The following is an 18222-nucleotide window of genomic DNA, read 5'->3' on the forward strand; positions in this document are numbered from 1 at the left end:
CATTGACAGAGAAGACGTGTCCCCACCAATTACCGAAATGTCCCTACCAATAATTTATTTGACTTTGAAACAACGTAACGCTCCGTCAACTCTTAACCTACGTGCATCAAGTCAAGTTCGCTACAAGTTTACCGCAATACTATTAACCAAAGCTGTACAATTAATTAAAATTCTTTTTCGACTTTGGCCTCATGATTATGAAAAACAACAATTAGGATACAACAGTTAAATTGCGTTACACATCTGTAACCATGACAAAGAAGTGCAGTATTAAAACACAAAACACAAGTTCTTTACTGGACAAAATATTGTATCTATTTTGGGCCACAATAACCAAGCAAAGATCAAACGACCAATTCACTTAGAGCTGTTAATGCAAAAATTTGGCATTATTTTAAAGAAAACCCTTTGAATTATCATAAAACACTATTGAAAGTGTTTAAAATATCTGTATATGTTGTCTGTGTTATAATAAACACCTAAAAAAGAGGCGCTTTTTATATTGTTTTTATAAACCCAAGTTTGAAAGTGTACCTTTTAGGTTCTGTGTGGTCCAGTGTGCTGTAATTAATTTTGCTGGTTCCTGCACATGTCTGTAATCATAAGAAAAAAGAAAAATGTCTCTACCATAATCTATGCAGAAGTTGTTGCATTCCAACTGATGAGAGGTGCTATACAAGCCACAGGGATCGATCATTGTTTTCATATTTCACTATTCTTTTGTTTGATCAAACATAATTCACTGTGTTTGAACCACATCAGACATATAAAAGAATTATTTATGCACATCACCTCAAAAACAGAGGAGAATGTCCCTGAAGCACACAGCATAAGTTAAGAGATGACAGCTGTCTGTGCTATCTGGGGCTGCTTATTGATCATAAATGTATTGTTTTCACTTCTGCGCCATGGAAACACAGCGATTCATTCGGCAACTGTTTGATGTGTGAATATAATTCAGTAAAAAGAATGCTAGAACTGTATGAGCACTGGCAAGAGCTTTCATTTGAGCTATAACTAATACATGTGTCATATGGAAAAATATGAAAATGAACCAATGTAATATAGCTAGTGTGTTTTAGTGTAAATAACTTTTGTAAAGTAGAATAAAAACCAAAGGGATGCCTATGTGCATAAAAATATAGATTCTACACTTTCAAACAAAATTACTTAAGGGGGTCTGGTGCAATGCAAGCCCTTTAAACCTTAAAGCGAAAGTCGATGACGTGAGTTTAAGTGCTTAAAAGTGCGAACCAGAATTTGTGCTGTTTAATGCATGTGCTCTAGTATTTCTAGAGCGAGTCTATGCCCTTGGCTGAGCACTGCATTTACATTTTAGACCTGATTCTACTGAGCGTGGCTTCCCTGAGTGCCACTAATAAAATAATAAATCAATATTTGAGTGATAATTTAAAGAAGATTGTAAACTCCATGCTACAAAAGGCACAGTTTGGTTTAATCAAACCCAAGTTTCGTCACAAAATTACACGTTAAAAATGTTTTCTCCTTGACTTATCAGGGGCCGACACAGTGGAATGAACTGCCAATTAGCAATTTATTTTTCAGCCATGCAAACCAGACTTGCATATTTAAATATTAGATCACTAAATTTCACTGTGGGCGTGGCTGCATTGCATATAGTGTGGCATAAAATAAAAATGAAGCAAAACTTGGTCCATGAAGCAGATTTAAAGGAGGTTTAAAGCAACTTTTTGTTAAGCTCCGCAGAAATGCAATAGTCTTTTGCGGGGTGGGTATGTTGGAAATTTAGGTTTGGTCCTAAAAATGACACTGGTGCGAATGCTCTACAAACCAGATTTGCATATTCAATATTTGGACCAGTCAAATATTAAGGTGGGCGTGGCCACCATGCGCAATGCGACTAATATTAATACAATTTTCTCCGATGCTGCTGGAGTAAAGAAGAGTTCGTCACTGAGACAGGATAAACAGACAATCCACAACACCAGAAAGCTCTCAAGCTAATATATCACATTCTTATATGTCAAATAGACATCTGAACATATTAATAAAAATATGTATTTGTGCAAAAAAAAGTGTAACCGAGTCAAAAGTAGCAGACAGATGGTGCGATCTGTAGTGGGATGGTTTGGGGGCAGGGAGGGTATTTACTGGTGTATAATCCGCTCTGATGTCACTGTATGCCGAAGGAGGGGTCTGAGATCCGCCGCTCCGCTCGCTTTAATCCCACTGTTGATAAGAACAACCGACGGAGATGAAGGCGAGCCGAGCAGGCTTTCTCCAGCGATGCTTTTCATAACAGGTAAGTACAGCGGATAAATGATATTGTAAGCAGCTGTTTGTCGCGCTATTCCGTGTTTTCCGGGCGGTCCTCGATCGCTGCTGCACCTGCTGGATAATTCACTGGGGAGGGATGTGTTTGCCAAAGCGCAGGCCCGTTACGCCAAGAAATAACCGCGTTTTAACTTTTATCACCTATGGAAAGTTTTTAAATCACACCATTTGATCGTATTTTTTGTTTTAATTGGTGTTTAATCGAAAACAAGCACTATGAAAGAGGCGGCGAAATATCCCGTTGGCTAGCGGTGTCTACCTGTACGTGACTGCAGCAGTGAATAATAAATACAGTCATCGACAGACGCGACATTAAAAGCAATGCGGGTTTATTTGGAAGCTTCTGGCTATAAAGTCACTGCTTTTAGAGGTGTATCTGTGATATTAAAGTGATAATGAGGCGAAATTTCCGTAATATTCACAGAAAATGTCACTGTTTTTGTCTATACAGTTAAAAATACAATTGATTACCAGAACATTAAATGAGACCATGCTAAATATAGGCCTACGTTTTGTTTTAACTGGTAAAAAGTATGAACTATTTAAAGATTTGTGGTAAAAAAAATGCTACTTAGACTACTAGACTATGTTTATTATTGTTATTATATACTTTTTAATGAATGAATGACTACATCTGCTCTACAATTTACAGAAAACACCAAAGAAAATATAATTTAGTCTAACAATAGTTTATGTACTAAATTTTATTTCCACAAGAGTTATTGAAAATTATAAAGTAGACACATTGAATTTGATCAAATATTGTTAAATTGTGTACTTCAGCATTGTCAATAACTTTTGTGGAAATAAAATTTGGTACATAAACTATTGTTACACTAAATTATATTTTCTTTGGTGTTTTCTGTACATTGTGGTGCAAATGTATAATATTAATGTATACTATAATAAATATTAAAATAAATTACAGATGACCTGTAATTTATGCATCATATTAAGTCTATTTTTAGCACTATACACATTATAGTGTTTTAATTTAAGTATCTTTACAGAATTATTTCCACATTTATTGATTAAATGTGTTTTATAAATATGCCTGTTAATTTTAACTCATTATATGACTTTCTGTTTTACAGCCTGTATTATTATTAGGCATAGGACGATAACAGTTTTCAAGGTATACTGCGATTTGGAAAAGTTGAGGTTTGAAAACCGCTAAAATTTTTTGCTATATACTGTTGCCACTTGGAGGTCACCCAACCTACTTGCGGTGTAATCCCTTCCACTGAGGTCTCTGGGCTGCAGCGATTCCAACTTGGTTTTTTAGGACAACAGTATATTCAGCAGAAAAGATATCCAAAGATGCCGTTTTTAATTGTAAAGAAATCTGTGATTCATTTGAATCGTTCTGAAATATCGCTCTAAAATATTTTCTACGTTTCTCGAAATAAAATATATTGTGTTGAAAGGGGGAAAAGTTGTTGTTTTTTACTCAGACATTTATAAAGGATATATTTTAGAGCAATAATTAAAATACCGTGAAACTGTGATATTTTGTCCAAGATTATCATACCGTCAGAATCTTTTACCGGCCCATGCCTAATTATTATATCAGTAAATAGAGTTGTTCAGTTTTACTGATATTAGAGTCAAACAGACTTATGTACTGCAGACTTTACAGACACCAAAGGTCTTCTATAGCCTTGAGCAAAAACATTGTGATTATATTCTTTACAGCAAACCACAGCTGGCAGCTTTTTATTTGACATAGCGGGATTTTGTCAGTTAAAGTGGGATTTAGTGAATTTATAGACTATAGTGAAACTCATTGTATATTAAATCTGCTAGGCTCAATGTAGGCTTCCTGTTGTGCATTTAACCTAATGCTATTAAATTATTATATCTCATGCTCATGCATTTGTGGTCATTGTAAAAGTAAATGTAGAATAGCAAATAAATTGCCAATGATTTTTTTTATAAGATGGACGAAGGATCCCATTTTTACAAACTGAACGTGAGCAACACCACCTGTCACCAGAACGGCATCATGACCCCAACATGCATGCGTGCTCTCAGTTGTAAACAATACAAAGCAATTGCACAGTGAAAGTGCAGATCTCTGTTTAAATAGGGAGGTAAATCCCATGGCTTTGGGTTTTCATAGGAGGTTTGACAGATAAATCTGTTGAACTCCAGGACTGGTGGAGTATGAAGCATGACGGCTGCCAACAGAGAGGCCATCTGTGATATCGTCATTGCCATAAACCACGTCTCTGCGATGGCGAAAACTAATACAGTTTGCTATTCTGTCATCCTACAGAGACATATTATTACATATAACTCACATTTAGGGCTGTGCAATGTGAAGATATAAAGAGTAAGGAACAAATAAAAAGTCTATCAATTCATATTGTGCTCTATCATTTATTTCGGGATTTTACAAAAGACATAGTTTATGGTAATACTTTTTTCTAATTTATATAAGTGCAATATTACACACCATTGCAGGAATGCAGGCAGAAACATGAACAACAGCATCCTGAGAATGTTGCAGTCTTGAAAGTATGATTTGTACATTTTGAATTTTATTTAGCAATATTTTTATGTTGGACATGTATACATTAGTTTTTGCATAGTGTTTTATGTTTAATCAATATTTATTTTATTTTGCTAATAAAAATTTTTGCTTCTTTTAATCAAACATTTGCCCTGAAGTTATAAAAAAGTGAGAAATATGAACAAGTATGAATGAGTCGATTTTAATATCCATTTTGAAATGTAAAAAGAGAAATAGTGGTCAGTAATATGTAACAAGAGCAATATCACAGCCGTAGCAGTGCGATATGGCTGTATATCGGCACTGGTGGGAGTAGTGCGTTGGTGTGATATTATGTTTATACAACAGTTCATTGGCATAATCATGTATAGAAAAATAAAATCAAACACAGAGAGTCTAACAATCCTTTTGTATGAGAAACTATTTTCTTCCGCCATTTAATCACATCTGCAGCTGACATCAGAACAGCAGAAACCGTTGCTCATTCACAAACATCACTTAAGATCTAGTATTTGAATGATTGTCTAGTAGGGTAATATCTAAAGTGATGACAAAACAGGTGATTATGTTGACATTTTAAGATTATACAGCTGAACAGCAAGAAATGCCATCAGTCTACAGAGATTTTCCAGTATTTCTTTGTTTTAGTTGGGAGATCACAATAATTATCTCCCAAAAAGTCAAAGTAGCACAAACACTACCAGATTACTGTTGTGTTTGCAATAAGGAAAAACACTAAGCACATGCAGACATTTCTTCTTTCTTTCTTTTTACTAGACTAGTCTGCAGTAACGAAAACAGGGAGAGGGATCTGGCTCTAGACCAGGTGCAGATGCAATAGGGTATATGCGGAAGTATGCTAAACAGGGCTTTACGCTAACACCCGCCAAATGTGGGTTGATTTCAGCTTTGGCAGGTTAGACAGCCGCTCCCACTAGTCACTTTGGCAGGTTGGAAATCATTTTTACATTGTAGTTTTCTTAATGCAGGGTTCGGCAATAAGGATGGCCCAATATGCATGCAAATGTGATCTTAGAATCGAGAAGCAGCATGACTGAAAACAATAGCTGTTCGCGCGTGACGAAGCAGGTGATGTGATGTTAAAAGCATGCACGCTCCCGTTTACTTGCGCTTTTTTTCCGTTCACTTGCGATCGGTTCTCTTTGGAAAAGACTAGACAAAAAACGATGCTCGTGTACCCAGTTCTTCTGCTTTTAAGAGCTCAAGATTGAAAAATATATATATTTGTAAGCAACAGCAGCAGTCACTGCTTTCGTTTTATTTTGCTCAGGCACGTGATCATCCTTTCATTATCACTCGTGGTATGTTTTTACCTCCTTTCTTTTGCATACAGTTATTTTTGTTAATAGTTTAATTATCATCCTTTAAACACAAAACAAAACTTTCCATCCGGAGCTCCTTCACGGGACTCCACACTTGTAAAAAATCGCTCCATCAGGCTCGCACCATTCACGCGGCTGTCGGTCCCGCCCAGACTCGTCAGCGATACCAAGCCGACTAATCACAGAGCTTGCGCTACGCGTCGTTGCGACATGTAGTTACATTTTTTGAGAGGTGCAAGTCAGCGACGGCCACGGCGAAGAGCTATGTGTCAGGCCGTAGCATATGCCGACGTTTGACGCAGAAGTATAAATCAGCCTTTAGATTGTACAAGAAGCAGTGCATTCATTTAAAACTTTCCCTGCCATGTCTTACCCAAGTATATTCAATGGAGCTTCTGCGCTAGCCCTTATAAAATGAAAAAAAAAAAGTCACATTAACTGTTCACCGGAAGTTTATCAGTATGTGAAGAAACACTAGCTCTGCATACACCCTATTGAGCTGCATGCAATGCTTTTGAATGGGCTTGCCTAACCCCACCCCTAACCCTACCCGTCACAGTGACGTCACTAGCTCCATTGAGTGCATTGTGTCTGACATTGCATCTCTGAGAGATGCAATCTAAGCTTGCATCATAAAGACTGCTTCTAGATACTATTGAAAAAAGGAGACTCATTAGAAACAAACAGATGGCAAACACAAAATGCATACATTCCTGATATGTGATTCCCATCTCAAACTCAACATACCACAATATTACTATGGTATAAATACAGCACTACAATATACAAAAATCATTTACCTGTTTGATATTTGATCGTCTGTAATTAGAAATTATGCTGTTTTTTTCCTCTAAGGGCTTATTATGTGGTCTCCGTCGCCATCTTGTGGATGGACAACGTCAACCGTCTTTGTTCTGCTCAGTGACAGGCTAATTGCCAATTGTCTCGGCAATTAGCCGAGATTGTCTAATTGTCTCTAAGAAATGATAAATATATTTAAAATAGGCACTATCCTTGTAAATAAACTGCAGTGTTGCAATCTAAACAACAACATTCTCATCTAAAATGCCTCAAAAGTGCATTATGTTGTCCAACAGCTGCAATATTTGTATTATTACTATTAACTAGGGCTGTGAAATTAATCGCAATCGCAAAAAAATTGCAACTTAAGCACACGCAATTTCTAAATCGCAAAAGGCTGCAATTTTTATCTATTAATTTATTTAGAATTTTATTGAGAATATGTTCTTGTGCGCATGATATTAATATGTTTACCAATCAGAGCTGACGTAGCGCACCAGGCAAATATACCTATTATGTTAACCAGCTCACTCTGCGCATGACGAAGTTGAGTGGGAAAACCGAATAGGTGAGCAGGAGGAAAGAGCATAAAATATAGATGCAGGTCAAAATAAAAAATGATTTGGTGCCAAGGAGAAATTTAACGAGTACTTTGGATTCAGGATAGAGAATTTATCACAGAGCAATGCAATTTTTAAGACTTGTGAAATGATTATTCCAAAAAAAAGGAGCAATACTACAAATCTGATCCAACACTTAAAACAGTGTCATAAAAAACTGCATGATCAATGCATCTCGACAAGGTCCATCGAAACAAACAAAAGCACACATCAAAGCCAGCCCAAACAGACTAAACTAGTGTCCATTGTTCAAGCATTTGCAAGCGCCGTGCCTTATGGGAAAGGGTCAAAACGGCACAAAGAAATTACTGACTTAATAGTTTTGTTATGCACTTCTTGTGCACTGAATGCATTTAGAATGTATGTAGCTTGTTTGAAAAAGCAAAAACAGTTGCCAAAATCGCAAATAAAAATCGCAATCGCAATATTCGTTTGTAAAATCGCAATATGATTATTTTGTTAATATTGCAGAGCCCTACTATTAACTGATTGAATACACAGAAATGATACTATATTTATATAGAATATATATTTTTAAGAATATAATATTTTTGTAGGATATAAGTTGACATATCAAGATATGAGATTGTTGTTGTCATATCTCCTAGACACGTTGAAGATTTTAAAACTTATAGTTTACACCAGTTTCAGGCAGCTTATAGTTTTAAAATATTTTGCTATTATTTGCATCCCATACATTGCTTGATTTCCCCACACATATTGGGGGATATACTCCTCCCAAACCTCCTAATGTTTGTGTGTGTGTCATTCAGGCAGTTCAGCAGCATCTAGACAATGAGCAGTGAGTGGGTGGAGCCATGAGCCATAGGGAGGAGCCAGAGGAGGCAGGCCTCAGAGGACCTCCCCCTCATCGCAGCAAGCAGCCCAATGGGACTCCTTTAGAGGGGGGCCGTCCCAGATGGAGGCCATGCCAGCTGCACAATCCCGATGCAGAAAGCCAAGGCCAGCACCATCATCACTATCATCACCAAGCCCACCAGCATGCGTCTGGATCTAGTCGAGCTCCACCGCGTCATCGTAGGCGGCATGTTCCTGGTCAAGCACAACGCAGGCGGCCCGAGAGTGGAGATTCAGAAGCTAGAGCTGGCCAGCAACCCAAACCGGGGGCGTCAAAACACCATCGAAGTGGAGAGAGACTCTATCAGCACAGATACAGACAACAGCACAAAGATGAAGAACAACATGTCAAAACTCCCCCAAAAGAGCAAGCTTCAGAGCCATTGTTATCTCCAGATGATTCTTCTCAAGACTTGCTGACCCCTTCTCCTCAGGATGAACCAGTCACTGACGAACTGGATGAGAGCAGTCCAGATTTGTCCCATTCATCTGATACACAGATTAATCGTGATCCAGAACAAGAACAGGCAGAGTCTTCAGTGGATCAGCCGGAGGAGAATGTCCACCGTGAAGAATTCAAGAATCCATGTGAAGAGGAATTAGTAAAAGTGAACGAAGTTGAGGACTTATCCACACAGATTCCTGAGGAAGATTATGTCCCACCTAAGATTGCTTCAAAAAGTCGACCTGAAAGTAAAAGAACTAGTCCTCTACGAGTAGATGTCCCACCATTTGCCACATCTCCTCACCAGATTATCAACAAACCTTTTTTTCAGTCTCCACGAAGCTTCCCTGAGAGTCTTCGAAGGTACAATTCTGATCCGAAGTCATACCCTACCTTTTTCAACAATAATTATGCTTGTACAAGAAATGATAAAGAGTTTGATAGTCCTAGATCCCACGATGAAGGTGACCTCTCAGACTCTGAAGCCTATACAGATTCTTACCCAGAGTCTCACCCTAAAGACACAGAAACAGACCTTAACCCAGCCTTTGAAGAACCTCAAGCATATGAGATGAACTACAGCATGTCAATGGATGAATGCGATGACCAGCAGGATCTAGAGGAAGAGCCTAATCCACATAGTGCAGTGGGCTCCAGACTCCACCACTACGATGAGCAATCAGGAGATGAAGCTGAAAGTTTCAGCAGAAGCAGAGCCCATCTCAGGGAGACATCAAGCTCAACTAGCCTTCCATTGGAAGTTCATCCCCAAGATGACGAGACATCAGAAATGACTCAAAATTCAACTGACTTGCAGGAAGAAGTTGAGGACGTACCTGAAAAGCAAGATCAAATAACTGAGTCTTGCAGAGCTACGGGCGACGCTGTGTCTTTGGCCATCAGGGATATTAAGGAAGCCATCGAGGAGGTGAAGACCAAGACTGTGCGTTCACCCTACATGCCTGACAAGATCACTGAGCCGGTGTGGGTGATGAGACAAGACGTGAGCCCTGTTGAGGAGAGCCATCCTCAGATTCACTCATACCCACAATCTCCATGCCAGATATTGCAGTCTTCTCCACAGTATGCGGTGAGTGAGCATCAGTTGGATCTTTTCTTTTATTACGTTTGTTGCAAAAACATGAAATGTAAATGTGCATTGAAAGATATTGGACAATTCTAATGTTAGCCTGATAGCATCGAAAGCCAGCATCCCACCCTCTAAATGCTATCCAAAGCCAGACCTGCTGAATGCATGAGCATGCACTAGACCAGTGTTTCTCAATCAAGTTCCTGGTGGACGGCCAACACTGCATGTTTTAGATTTCTCCTTTGGCTGTCACAACCATTACAGGTCTTTCAGTTTTTGCTAATGAGCTGATGATCTGAATCAGGTGTGTTTGGTTAAGGACACATGGAAAATGTGCAGTGCTGCAGTGCTTTGAGAAACACTGTACTAGACATCACCTAACATTTACCAGAGAGAAAACTTTATAGTACAGTTAGTAACTGCAATACCAAGATTTTAAAATAGGGTAGGGTGTTGATGTTTGCCTGCCATTCACTGTCTGAACTGCAATAGTGAACGGGTGATGTCGTTATCCTTTCTGCATAAACAGGGTGCACAGAGATCTGCAATTGCATATTTTAAAAGCCAGGTAGGACTTACTATAGTAATGTTTTAATAAAACGTTTTGATTGGACGAACTTTTCTTAGTCCTACACCTTTCACAAAATATTCAAATGCGTATTTGGACCACTTAATTTAATGATTGCGATAAGGATGTAAATCCAGAAATACTTTAAAGAAATACAAATGACAAACTACAATTGACAGGAAATTTTAAGCAAATCATTTCCAGTTGTGGAAATATCATTTAAATTATATTTGGAATTAAATTTGTGTTAACAGCTAGAAATACATTTTCTCAGATGTAGTTGCCATAAAAAAAATTTGTGTAGTCATGGAATTCTATTGATCAACACAAAGTAGACAGCGGGATAATGACCATAAAATATTTGCTTTTTGGTATAATTTTATGTTTACATCCACTTTGAGATTATTCTTTGTAAATTGATAAAAATGTTATTAATTATAATGTAATAGGCATTCTGCTGTAAACTAGAAAGAAATAGCTTGTCTTCAGAAAGGAGTAGTTAGGAGAGACCAGATCTTTGAACAAACCATTTCAAATACTGTAAGAATAGAGCTGATAAGTGTTTTTTGACTGTTGTGATGGATGTGAACATACATCCTTAACAAAGATAGCAACATTTCAAATAGCACAAAAGCCACATTGAATGGGTGTGATGAAAAGATGTGCTTCTATTTGTTTTGTACAGGCTCCAATTCAAGATGCTGAACCTCCTTTAGGAGCAGAATCCTCTGGAGTGCTTCATCAGGACCAGGATCAGGAGCTCTGTCCTAATGTGCCAAGTGAAGAAGTCAGTGTTCATATATGACTTGCAGTCAACTTAATTAGTCCTCTTTATTTCCTACACTTTTACTGTTATTGTAACAATACTGTGCTTTTTTCCCACAGCAAAGGAAAAGTTTGGCCTCTTTTCCTACATATGTGGATGGTGAGTTTAATTAAGTCAAATAAAACTCAAAATAATGTCTAAGAATGGCCGATGAGTACATCAGGGTTATTTTTAAAACTAGTGCATTTTAGTCTACGCTTTTAAGGATAGTAATGTGTTACTTTGTCATCTGGGCTGGGATTGCTTTTTTGAAATGGGGATGAGCCGGTATAAGTTTCTGATGGTATGATAACCTTGGATAAAAATATCACGGTTTCACGGTATTGTGATTACTGCTCTAAAATAAATTCTTTTTAAATTGTGTGGGTAAAAAAAACTTTCTCCCCATTGAACAAAATACATTGATAATATTTTAGACCAATAAAAATGTGTTAAATAATTAAAATAAATAGAGTTCTGCTCTCTTCATTACTTTCAAAAATCTTATAAAACCTTAAAAACCCTTAGGAAGGGTATAGCAGAAAAAAGGCCCTTTTACAGAAAAAGTGAATTCGATAAAAACATTTAGTGAATTTCCTACCATAAATATATCAGATTGTCATTTTTGATTAGTAGTGTGCCTCGCTAAGAGCTTAATTTGGACAACATTAAAACAACATATGTTTTTCTTAGTGTTTCGATTTTTTTGAACCCTCAGATTCCAGATTTTCAAATAGTTGCATTTGGATGATGATCAGATCATGCATAAATCTCAATTTTCTAAAAACGTATCCTTCTAAATGGTTTTGTGGTCCAGGGTAGCATTTAAGCTATAACAACTGTAAACATCATGTTTACTTATTGTACTTTAGTACATTCTGCTGATTTCTCTCAACATTTAAAAAAAAAGTAATTCTAAAAGTAATGAGTTACCTTACTAGTTACTTAAAAAAGTAATCTGATTACATAATTCAAGTTACTTGTTATCACATTTCCCTCAACACTGCTTTATAATTACACTAAATTAAAAAAAAAGAATTCTACATAAAATGCAGTCATAGTTAATGGCCGTTTGCACAGAACATCAGATCAAAAGAATTAAAACTTTTACACGCAACTTCACTCTTCAAAAGCCCCTTTCACACATACAGACTTTTTCCGGAAAATTACTGACAATTTTCTGGAAAGAGATCACGTGAACAGCCCCTTTTTGAAAATACCGGTAAATTTGTTCCAGCAATTTTCTGAAAAGAAAAGTTGTAACATTACCGGTAATTTGCCAGAATGCTGCTCTGTGTGAACTCAGAAGGAAGATTGCCGGAAAAAGCACGTTCACGTTTAGAACTTGCTGACGTGGACATCTACCTCCGCTAATCAGACGCATTTACATACGTGCTGTTTGTAATAATAAACACCTTTAAATACTTCTCCAGACAGGTTTAGCTGCTGCTTGATAGTCAGATTATGTTTCTATGTTCCTTCTTAATGCCAACTGTGAAAAAAAAAAAAAGATCAACAAAATGCTTAGGTAAACTCACAGCGTTTATCATGAGTTTAGCTGCGTGACGCGCGTACATGTGAAGGAGCGATACTGTTAGTCAGTTTTCAGTTGTCTACTCTACAACACCAAGAGTCTTTCTTTTAAAAAAAAATCTCAAAAGCTGCAGCACAAACTCAAATGTACATTTTGGTATGGGAAAGTGTTTTTCCAAATCTTTTCATCGATGTTGTTCACAATATACATTCTTTAGTCCGTCTCTTGGATAAAAACAGCTACATGAATGCTAAAGTTTTAAATTAAAGTGAAACCGTCAAGAAAAAGGCAGACCCCCTTCATGTTTAATATGAGCATGGCTGTTAGAGCTCATTTTCGGTTAATGATGTCAGAATTGATTTTTTTTTTTCGGAAGAAATCTGTAATGTTCTTGCATGTGTGAACAGCAAATATTTGTAAATATAAGTAAAGTTGTTCTGGAAATTTTCAAGACAGTCGACACTGCAGCCCACAGCTTGATGACGTAGTTTACCTGGTCCACTATGTAGTTAAGGATCGCTTACACCTCCCCCTACCCTAAACCCAACAATCACAGTAGCGTGTGTGCCAGATTTCTGCGGCGCTGTAATAAATTTCCGAAAAAAGCGTGGGAGCTGTCTGTAATTGGTGTATTTTTGGACGGGAGGGGGCGCTCTAGCAATATCGCTCCCGACTCCTGAGCGAGCAAGCATGCGTATGTATGTGTGTGAATGGAAATTTTAATGCTGCATTTAGCTTGTTTGTTGCTGTGTGTGTGCGTGTGCGTTTGTGTGTGCGCGAATGAGAGGTGGGTGTGTGTGTGTGAATGAGAGAGAAAGCGTATTTGTGTGTGTGTGTGTGTGAATGAGAGAGAGAGAGTGTGATTTCTATGTGTGTGTGTCACTTACTTGGTGTGTGTGTGTGTGTTTATACAGACAGCTTGTTATAGGCTGTCTGGACTCTGTATAGCTGGGCGGTTTTCGTTTTTGTTCTCCCCCGCTCAGTAGCGGGAACGGGCGCGGCAGGTAGAAAACAGGGCAGCAGGACAACAAATTCTGAATATAAGCTGAAAGGTCAGGTTCGGTCTAAAACCTGGCGGGAGCGGGATTCAAAATTTTGTTCCGCGCAAATCTCTAGTCTACACCTCCCCCTATCCTAAACCCAACCGTCAGAGTAGCATGGGCACTATCTTAGTGGGCTGTATAAGGTACACGACAAAGTTCCTTAAACCTCCCTCTACCTTAAACCCAATTATCACAGTAGCGTGGGCGCTGCCTTAGTGGGCGATACAAGGTCCACTACGTAGTTGATGATCGCCTACACCTCCCCCTACCCTAAACCCAACCGTCACCCAATCGTCATGGGGGCTATCGTAGTGGGCTGCATAAGGTCCGCTATGTAGATTGCCTACCTCATCAAGCTGTGGACTGCAGCGAGGACATCTTGAATTTTTCGCATATTTACCGGTATCACTGTGTGAAAGAGAGCTAATGTCTGTTTCAAAGCAGTGGACCAATCAGAAAAACACAGAGGCGTGGCAAGCATTGCCAAATTTAGTTTACAGTAGCAAGTTGGTTAGACAAATCTATTATTTGACTGCACACATGCTTTTTAAAACTGCAATCTTGCAAAAAATGCAAAAAAGTTTGATGCGTTCTGGGGCAATGACACCAGTTTAGTACTTCTGGTCTGGCTGTTTCCGCAGTTCCTGGCCCTTGTGATCCTGAGGATTTGATCGACGGCATCATATTTGCTGCAAACTATCTGGGTTCCACCCAACTGCTGTCAGAGAGAACGCCCACAAAGAGCGCCCGCATGCAGCAAGCCCAGGAGGCCATGAGCCGTGTCCGGGTGAGCAACGCACCAACATATGCAGAGCTGGAGTTTCCTCTAGTGCACCAATTATCCCATGCTCTTGTCTCTTCTCATTATGAGCGTGCCCAAACATGCACTTACCCACTAATATACTGATTCATCTGAGGTCGTACGAGGTTAGGGACCAAAAATATGTCACGAACGTTTCTGGATATCCAGCATCTGTGTTAACAAACAAATGTGAGTGGCAGTCTGCTGAATCGGAGTGTCAGTTTGAGTCTCTGGGGCCACTGATGTCATTCTGATCAGAGCTGAAAGGTTGATAGTGTTTCCCACAATACCCACCACAACACCCCACCCACCTCTCCCCCTTCAGCCAAATTATCCTGTTTTATTTCAGTTGGGTGTATTCATCGTCTTTAAACCAATCACGCTGTGCTTGAGCCACCCCCAATTTTCCCTTTCTGTTTGTGGGCTTCATTTGATCGTTCTCTTTTATTTGTCTCTTGTTGAGCAGACAGCGCAGGCACAGGCTAAAATCAGAAACAAGGTATGCTATCTGTTCCTGTAGACATGCAGGGCTTTAATAGCAGTGGTATTTCGTTTTTCTTTGATATTGTGTTGTTTGAGAGTCTTACATGTATGATTGGATGGATCTAGAGAGTGGTGTATTTGGCATTCTAGGATATAATGTTGTGTTTTAACAGTTTTTTTCTTCTCTGGTGTTTTTAGCAGGGCACTGAGAGTGGGCCGCCGTCTTGCACAGAAGTGGACCTCTTCATTTCAACACAGAGGATCAAAGTGCTCAGCGCTTACACACAGGTGCACGACACACTTTTATGCCAGTCTCACTTTAAATTATCTTTTTAAAGCTGCTTTGAGATGTTGTTTGCTTTTAGTGTGGAGTTTGCTTTTAGGGGTGTCAAAATTAATTGTTTCTTCGGTGCACCGCGATGCAGACGCGGACAATTCGGTATCGATTTAGTAATAACCATAACCGGTTATTATGTAGTGACGTCATTTATCTCCTATGCACTCTGTCGCGAGGGAGGTGAGCACCGTTATTTACAACACTCAGCCAACTCAGGGCCGGTCCGTGGCATAGGCACCATTGGCAAATGCTTAGGGCGCTGTATATCCAGTGGGGCGCCAGAAATGAGCGCGCTTCAGTTGGTTTTGTTTTCGATTTTCCTGACACACATTCAGTTATAGACGGCAATAACTCAAAAAACGCTTACCCTAAAAAGATCTAAAGTGTGTTTCCTACAGAAAGACAAAGCTGGTTATGTTTCACAGCTGTCTTTCTTTTTTTCGCTCGACATTACGAGCACTGCTCCGTTTAAGCCCTCGCAGTCTGCGTTTACTTTGGCCGGCAGAGCTCGCGCTGAGAGGAGCTCTCTGTAAGGGACCGTCCGAAAAGTGCTTATTTTTTTCGTTTTTTTTGTTTTTCTGCTCCGCGCAGCGCGAGTTCTCCCTGTTGCAAGGGCTTAAGTGTGTGTGTTTGTGTGTGTGTGTGTGTGTGTGTGTGTGTTTGTTTGTTTGATGCTGTCTATTTTTGTGAATGTGTTTGAATGAGAGACAGTGTGTTGCTGTGTGTCTGTGTGTTTATACAGACAGCTTGTTATAGCCTCCCCCCTAAAATATAACACTATATATGGAAAGCATTGTCAATGCACCGTGATGCACCGAGATATCAAATTGAACCGAATCGAAGGCATGATAATCGTAACCGAACCGAACCGTGAGACCAGTATAGGTTCACACCTCTATTATGCATGTATAAAACCTCTCGCAAAATGCTCTGAAAACTGCTCAGATATTTGATTAAATTTCTGGTTATATATATGAGCAATATCACACGAGTAGCAATGCGATATACAGCCATATCGCACTGCTACAAGTGTGATATTGCGTTTATACAACAGATTGACAGCATAATTTTGTATATAAAAACAAAATCAAACTTGGAGATTCTCAAAACCCTTTTGTATGAGGAACTACTTTCTTCCGCGTTGGATTCAAATCATAAGCTGACAGTTAAACAGTTGAGCAAGCATCTTTTAAACTTTAGATCTGTAGTGTCTGCTTTTTGCTGGCTGTATATGGGCGGAGTAATACACAAAGGGTAAAGAGGCTGTACGGGTGCTGATATTACTTAAATACATCACGACTATCAGCCAATCAGATTCGAGAACCATACAGAACTGTTGTATAAATATACATATATATATATATATATTTACATACACTCACCGGCTACTTTATTAAGTATACCTGTACAACTGCTCGTTAACACAAATTCCTAATCAGCCAATCACATGGCAGCAACTTAGTGCATTCAGGCTTGTAGGCGTGGTCAAGATGATCTGCTGATGCAAGATGATTTAAGTGACTCTGAGCGTGTCATAGTTGTTGGTGCCAGTAGGGCTGGTCTGAGTATTTCAGAAACTGCTGATCTACTGGGATTTCACGCACAACCATCTCTAGGGTTTACAGAGAATGGTCAGAAAGAGAGAAAACATCCAGTGAGTGGCAGTTCTGTGCAGTGTTGCCATCTTTATCGCTAGATTTAGCGACTTTTCAGACCCCTATAACAACAAATTTTCAAAAAAGCAACTAGCGACAAATCAAGCGCTTTTTTTTGTGCTACTGGAGATTTTTATAGACTGTTATTTGTCCATACTGTACCGTCCTTACGCTTCTCAACGAGCTGCGGGTGATGCAGCCAGCGCCTCCCCCTCCTCAGAGCACTCACAGGCAGCCCAGTCCTACAGTAGTCTCTCCCACCTGTAGCCTGACAGCAGAACACTCCTCTGTGGACTGACAGCAAATGATTTAGCACTGGCAGTGTAAAGGTATTTCCCTCGTACAGTCAAACTGATCTGCTTCTCCTTTATTTTAATAATTTAATTTGACTGCTTATTCTTTCCTTCTTCACAATCACAGATATTTTAAGTAAGAGTTTTGGAACTTGTCTGAGTTTATTACATCTGAGTGATTAGCCTACTGCAAATTCACTACACATCTATAATGATATACTGTATTCAAGCAGCTATCAGTTTTGTTAAATTGACATGCTTACATAAAGCGTAGTGCAAAAAAAATATGTTCATAGGTCCATAAACAAACAGAAATGGTAGAACGTGATGACGTCAGTAATATACAAATTGATATATGACATAATCTAGCGACTTTTAGTGACTTTAAGTGGTTTGCGCTAATAGAAAGGCAACAGTAACTCAAATAACCACTGGTTACAACTGAGGTATGCAGAAGAGCATCTCTAAACACACAAAACGTCCTACTTTGAGGTGGATGGGCTAAAGCAGCAGAAGACCACACCGGGTGCCACTCCTGTCAGCTAATAACAGGAAATCGAGGCTACAATTCGCACAGGCTCACCAAAATTGGACAGTAGAAGAAATGATAGAAATGTTGCCTGGTCTGAAAAGTCTTGATTTCCGCTGCGACATTCAGATGGTAGGGTCAGAATTTGGTGTCAATAAAAGATGGAGTCATCATACCTTGTATCA

The 18222-nt window shown here is 38.9% G+C and overlaps 1 protein-coding gene across 6 annotated transcripts in view; it reads left to right on the plus strand.

Moving 5' to 3' along the window:
• The first annotated feature begins 2157 nt into the window (after window positions 1–2157).
• apba1b (amyloid beta precursor protein binding family A member 1b) overlaps window positions 2158–18222 on the plus strand; it is a 183113-nt gene continuing 167048 nt past the window's right edge. For 3 of the 6 annotated variants that reach the window (XR_015500927.1, XR_015500926.1, XM_087270322.1), the window contains exons 1-7: window positions 2158–2284; window positions 8369–9988; window positions 11242–11343; window positions 11442–11481; window positions 14580–14725; window positions 15207–15239; window positions 15422–15511. Coding sequence is in view for 2 of the 6 variants with exons in the window: in XM_087270322.1 (XP_087126448.1) it covers window positions 8414–9988; window positions 11242–11343; window positions 11442–11481; window positions 14580–14725; window positions 15207–15239; window positions 15422–15511 (1986 nt within the window). In the remaining 4 variants the exon portion in view is untranslated. The remainder of the gene's footprint in view (window positions 2285–8368; window positions 9989–11241; window positions 11344–11441; window positions 11482–14579; window positions 14726–15206; window positions 15240–15421; window positions 15512–18222) is intronic. The other 3 variants (XR_015500928.1, XR_015500929.1, XM_087270323.1) reach the window with 1 other exon arrangement.

The sequence above is a fragment of the Danio rerio genome, chromosome 10, assembly GCF_052040795.2.
Source record: "Danio rerio strain M-AB ecotype USA chromosome 10, GRCz13ab, whole genome shotgun sequence".
NCBI classification, from domain to species: domain Eukaryota; kingdom Metazoa; phylum Chordata; class Actinopteri; order Cypriniformes; family Danionidae; genus Danio; species Danio rerio.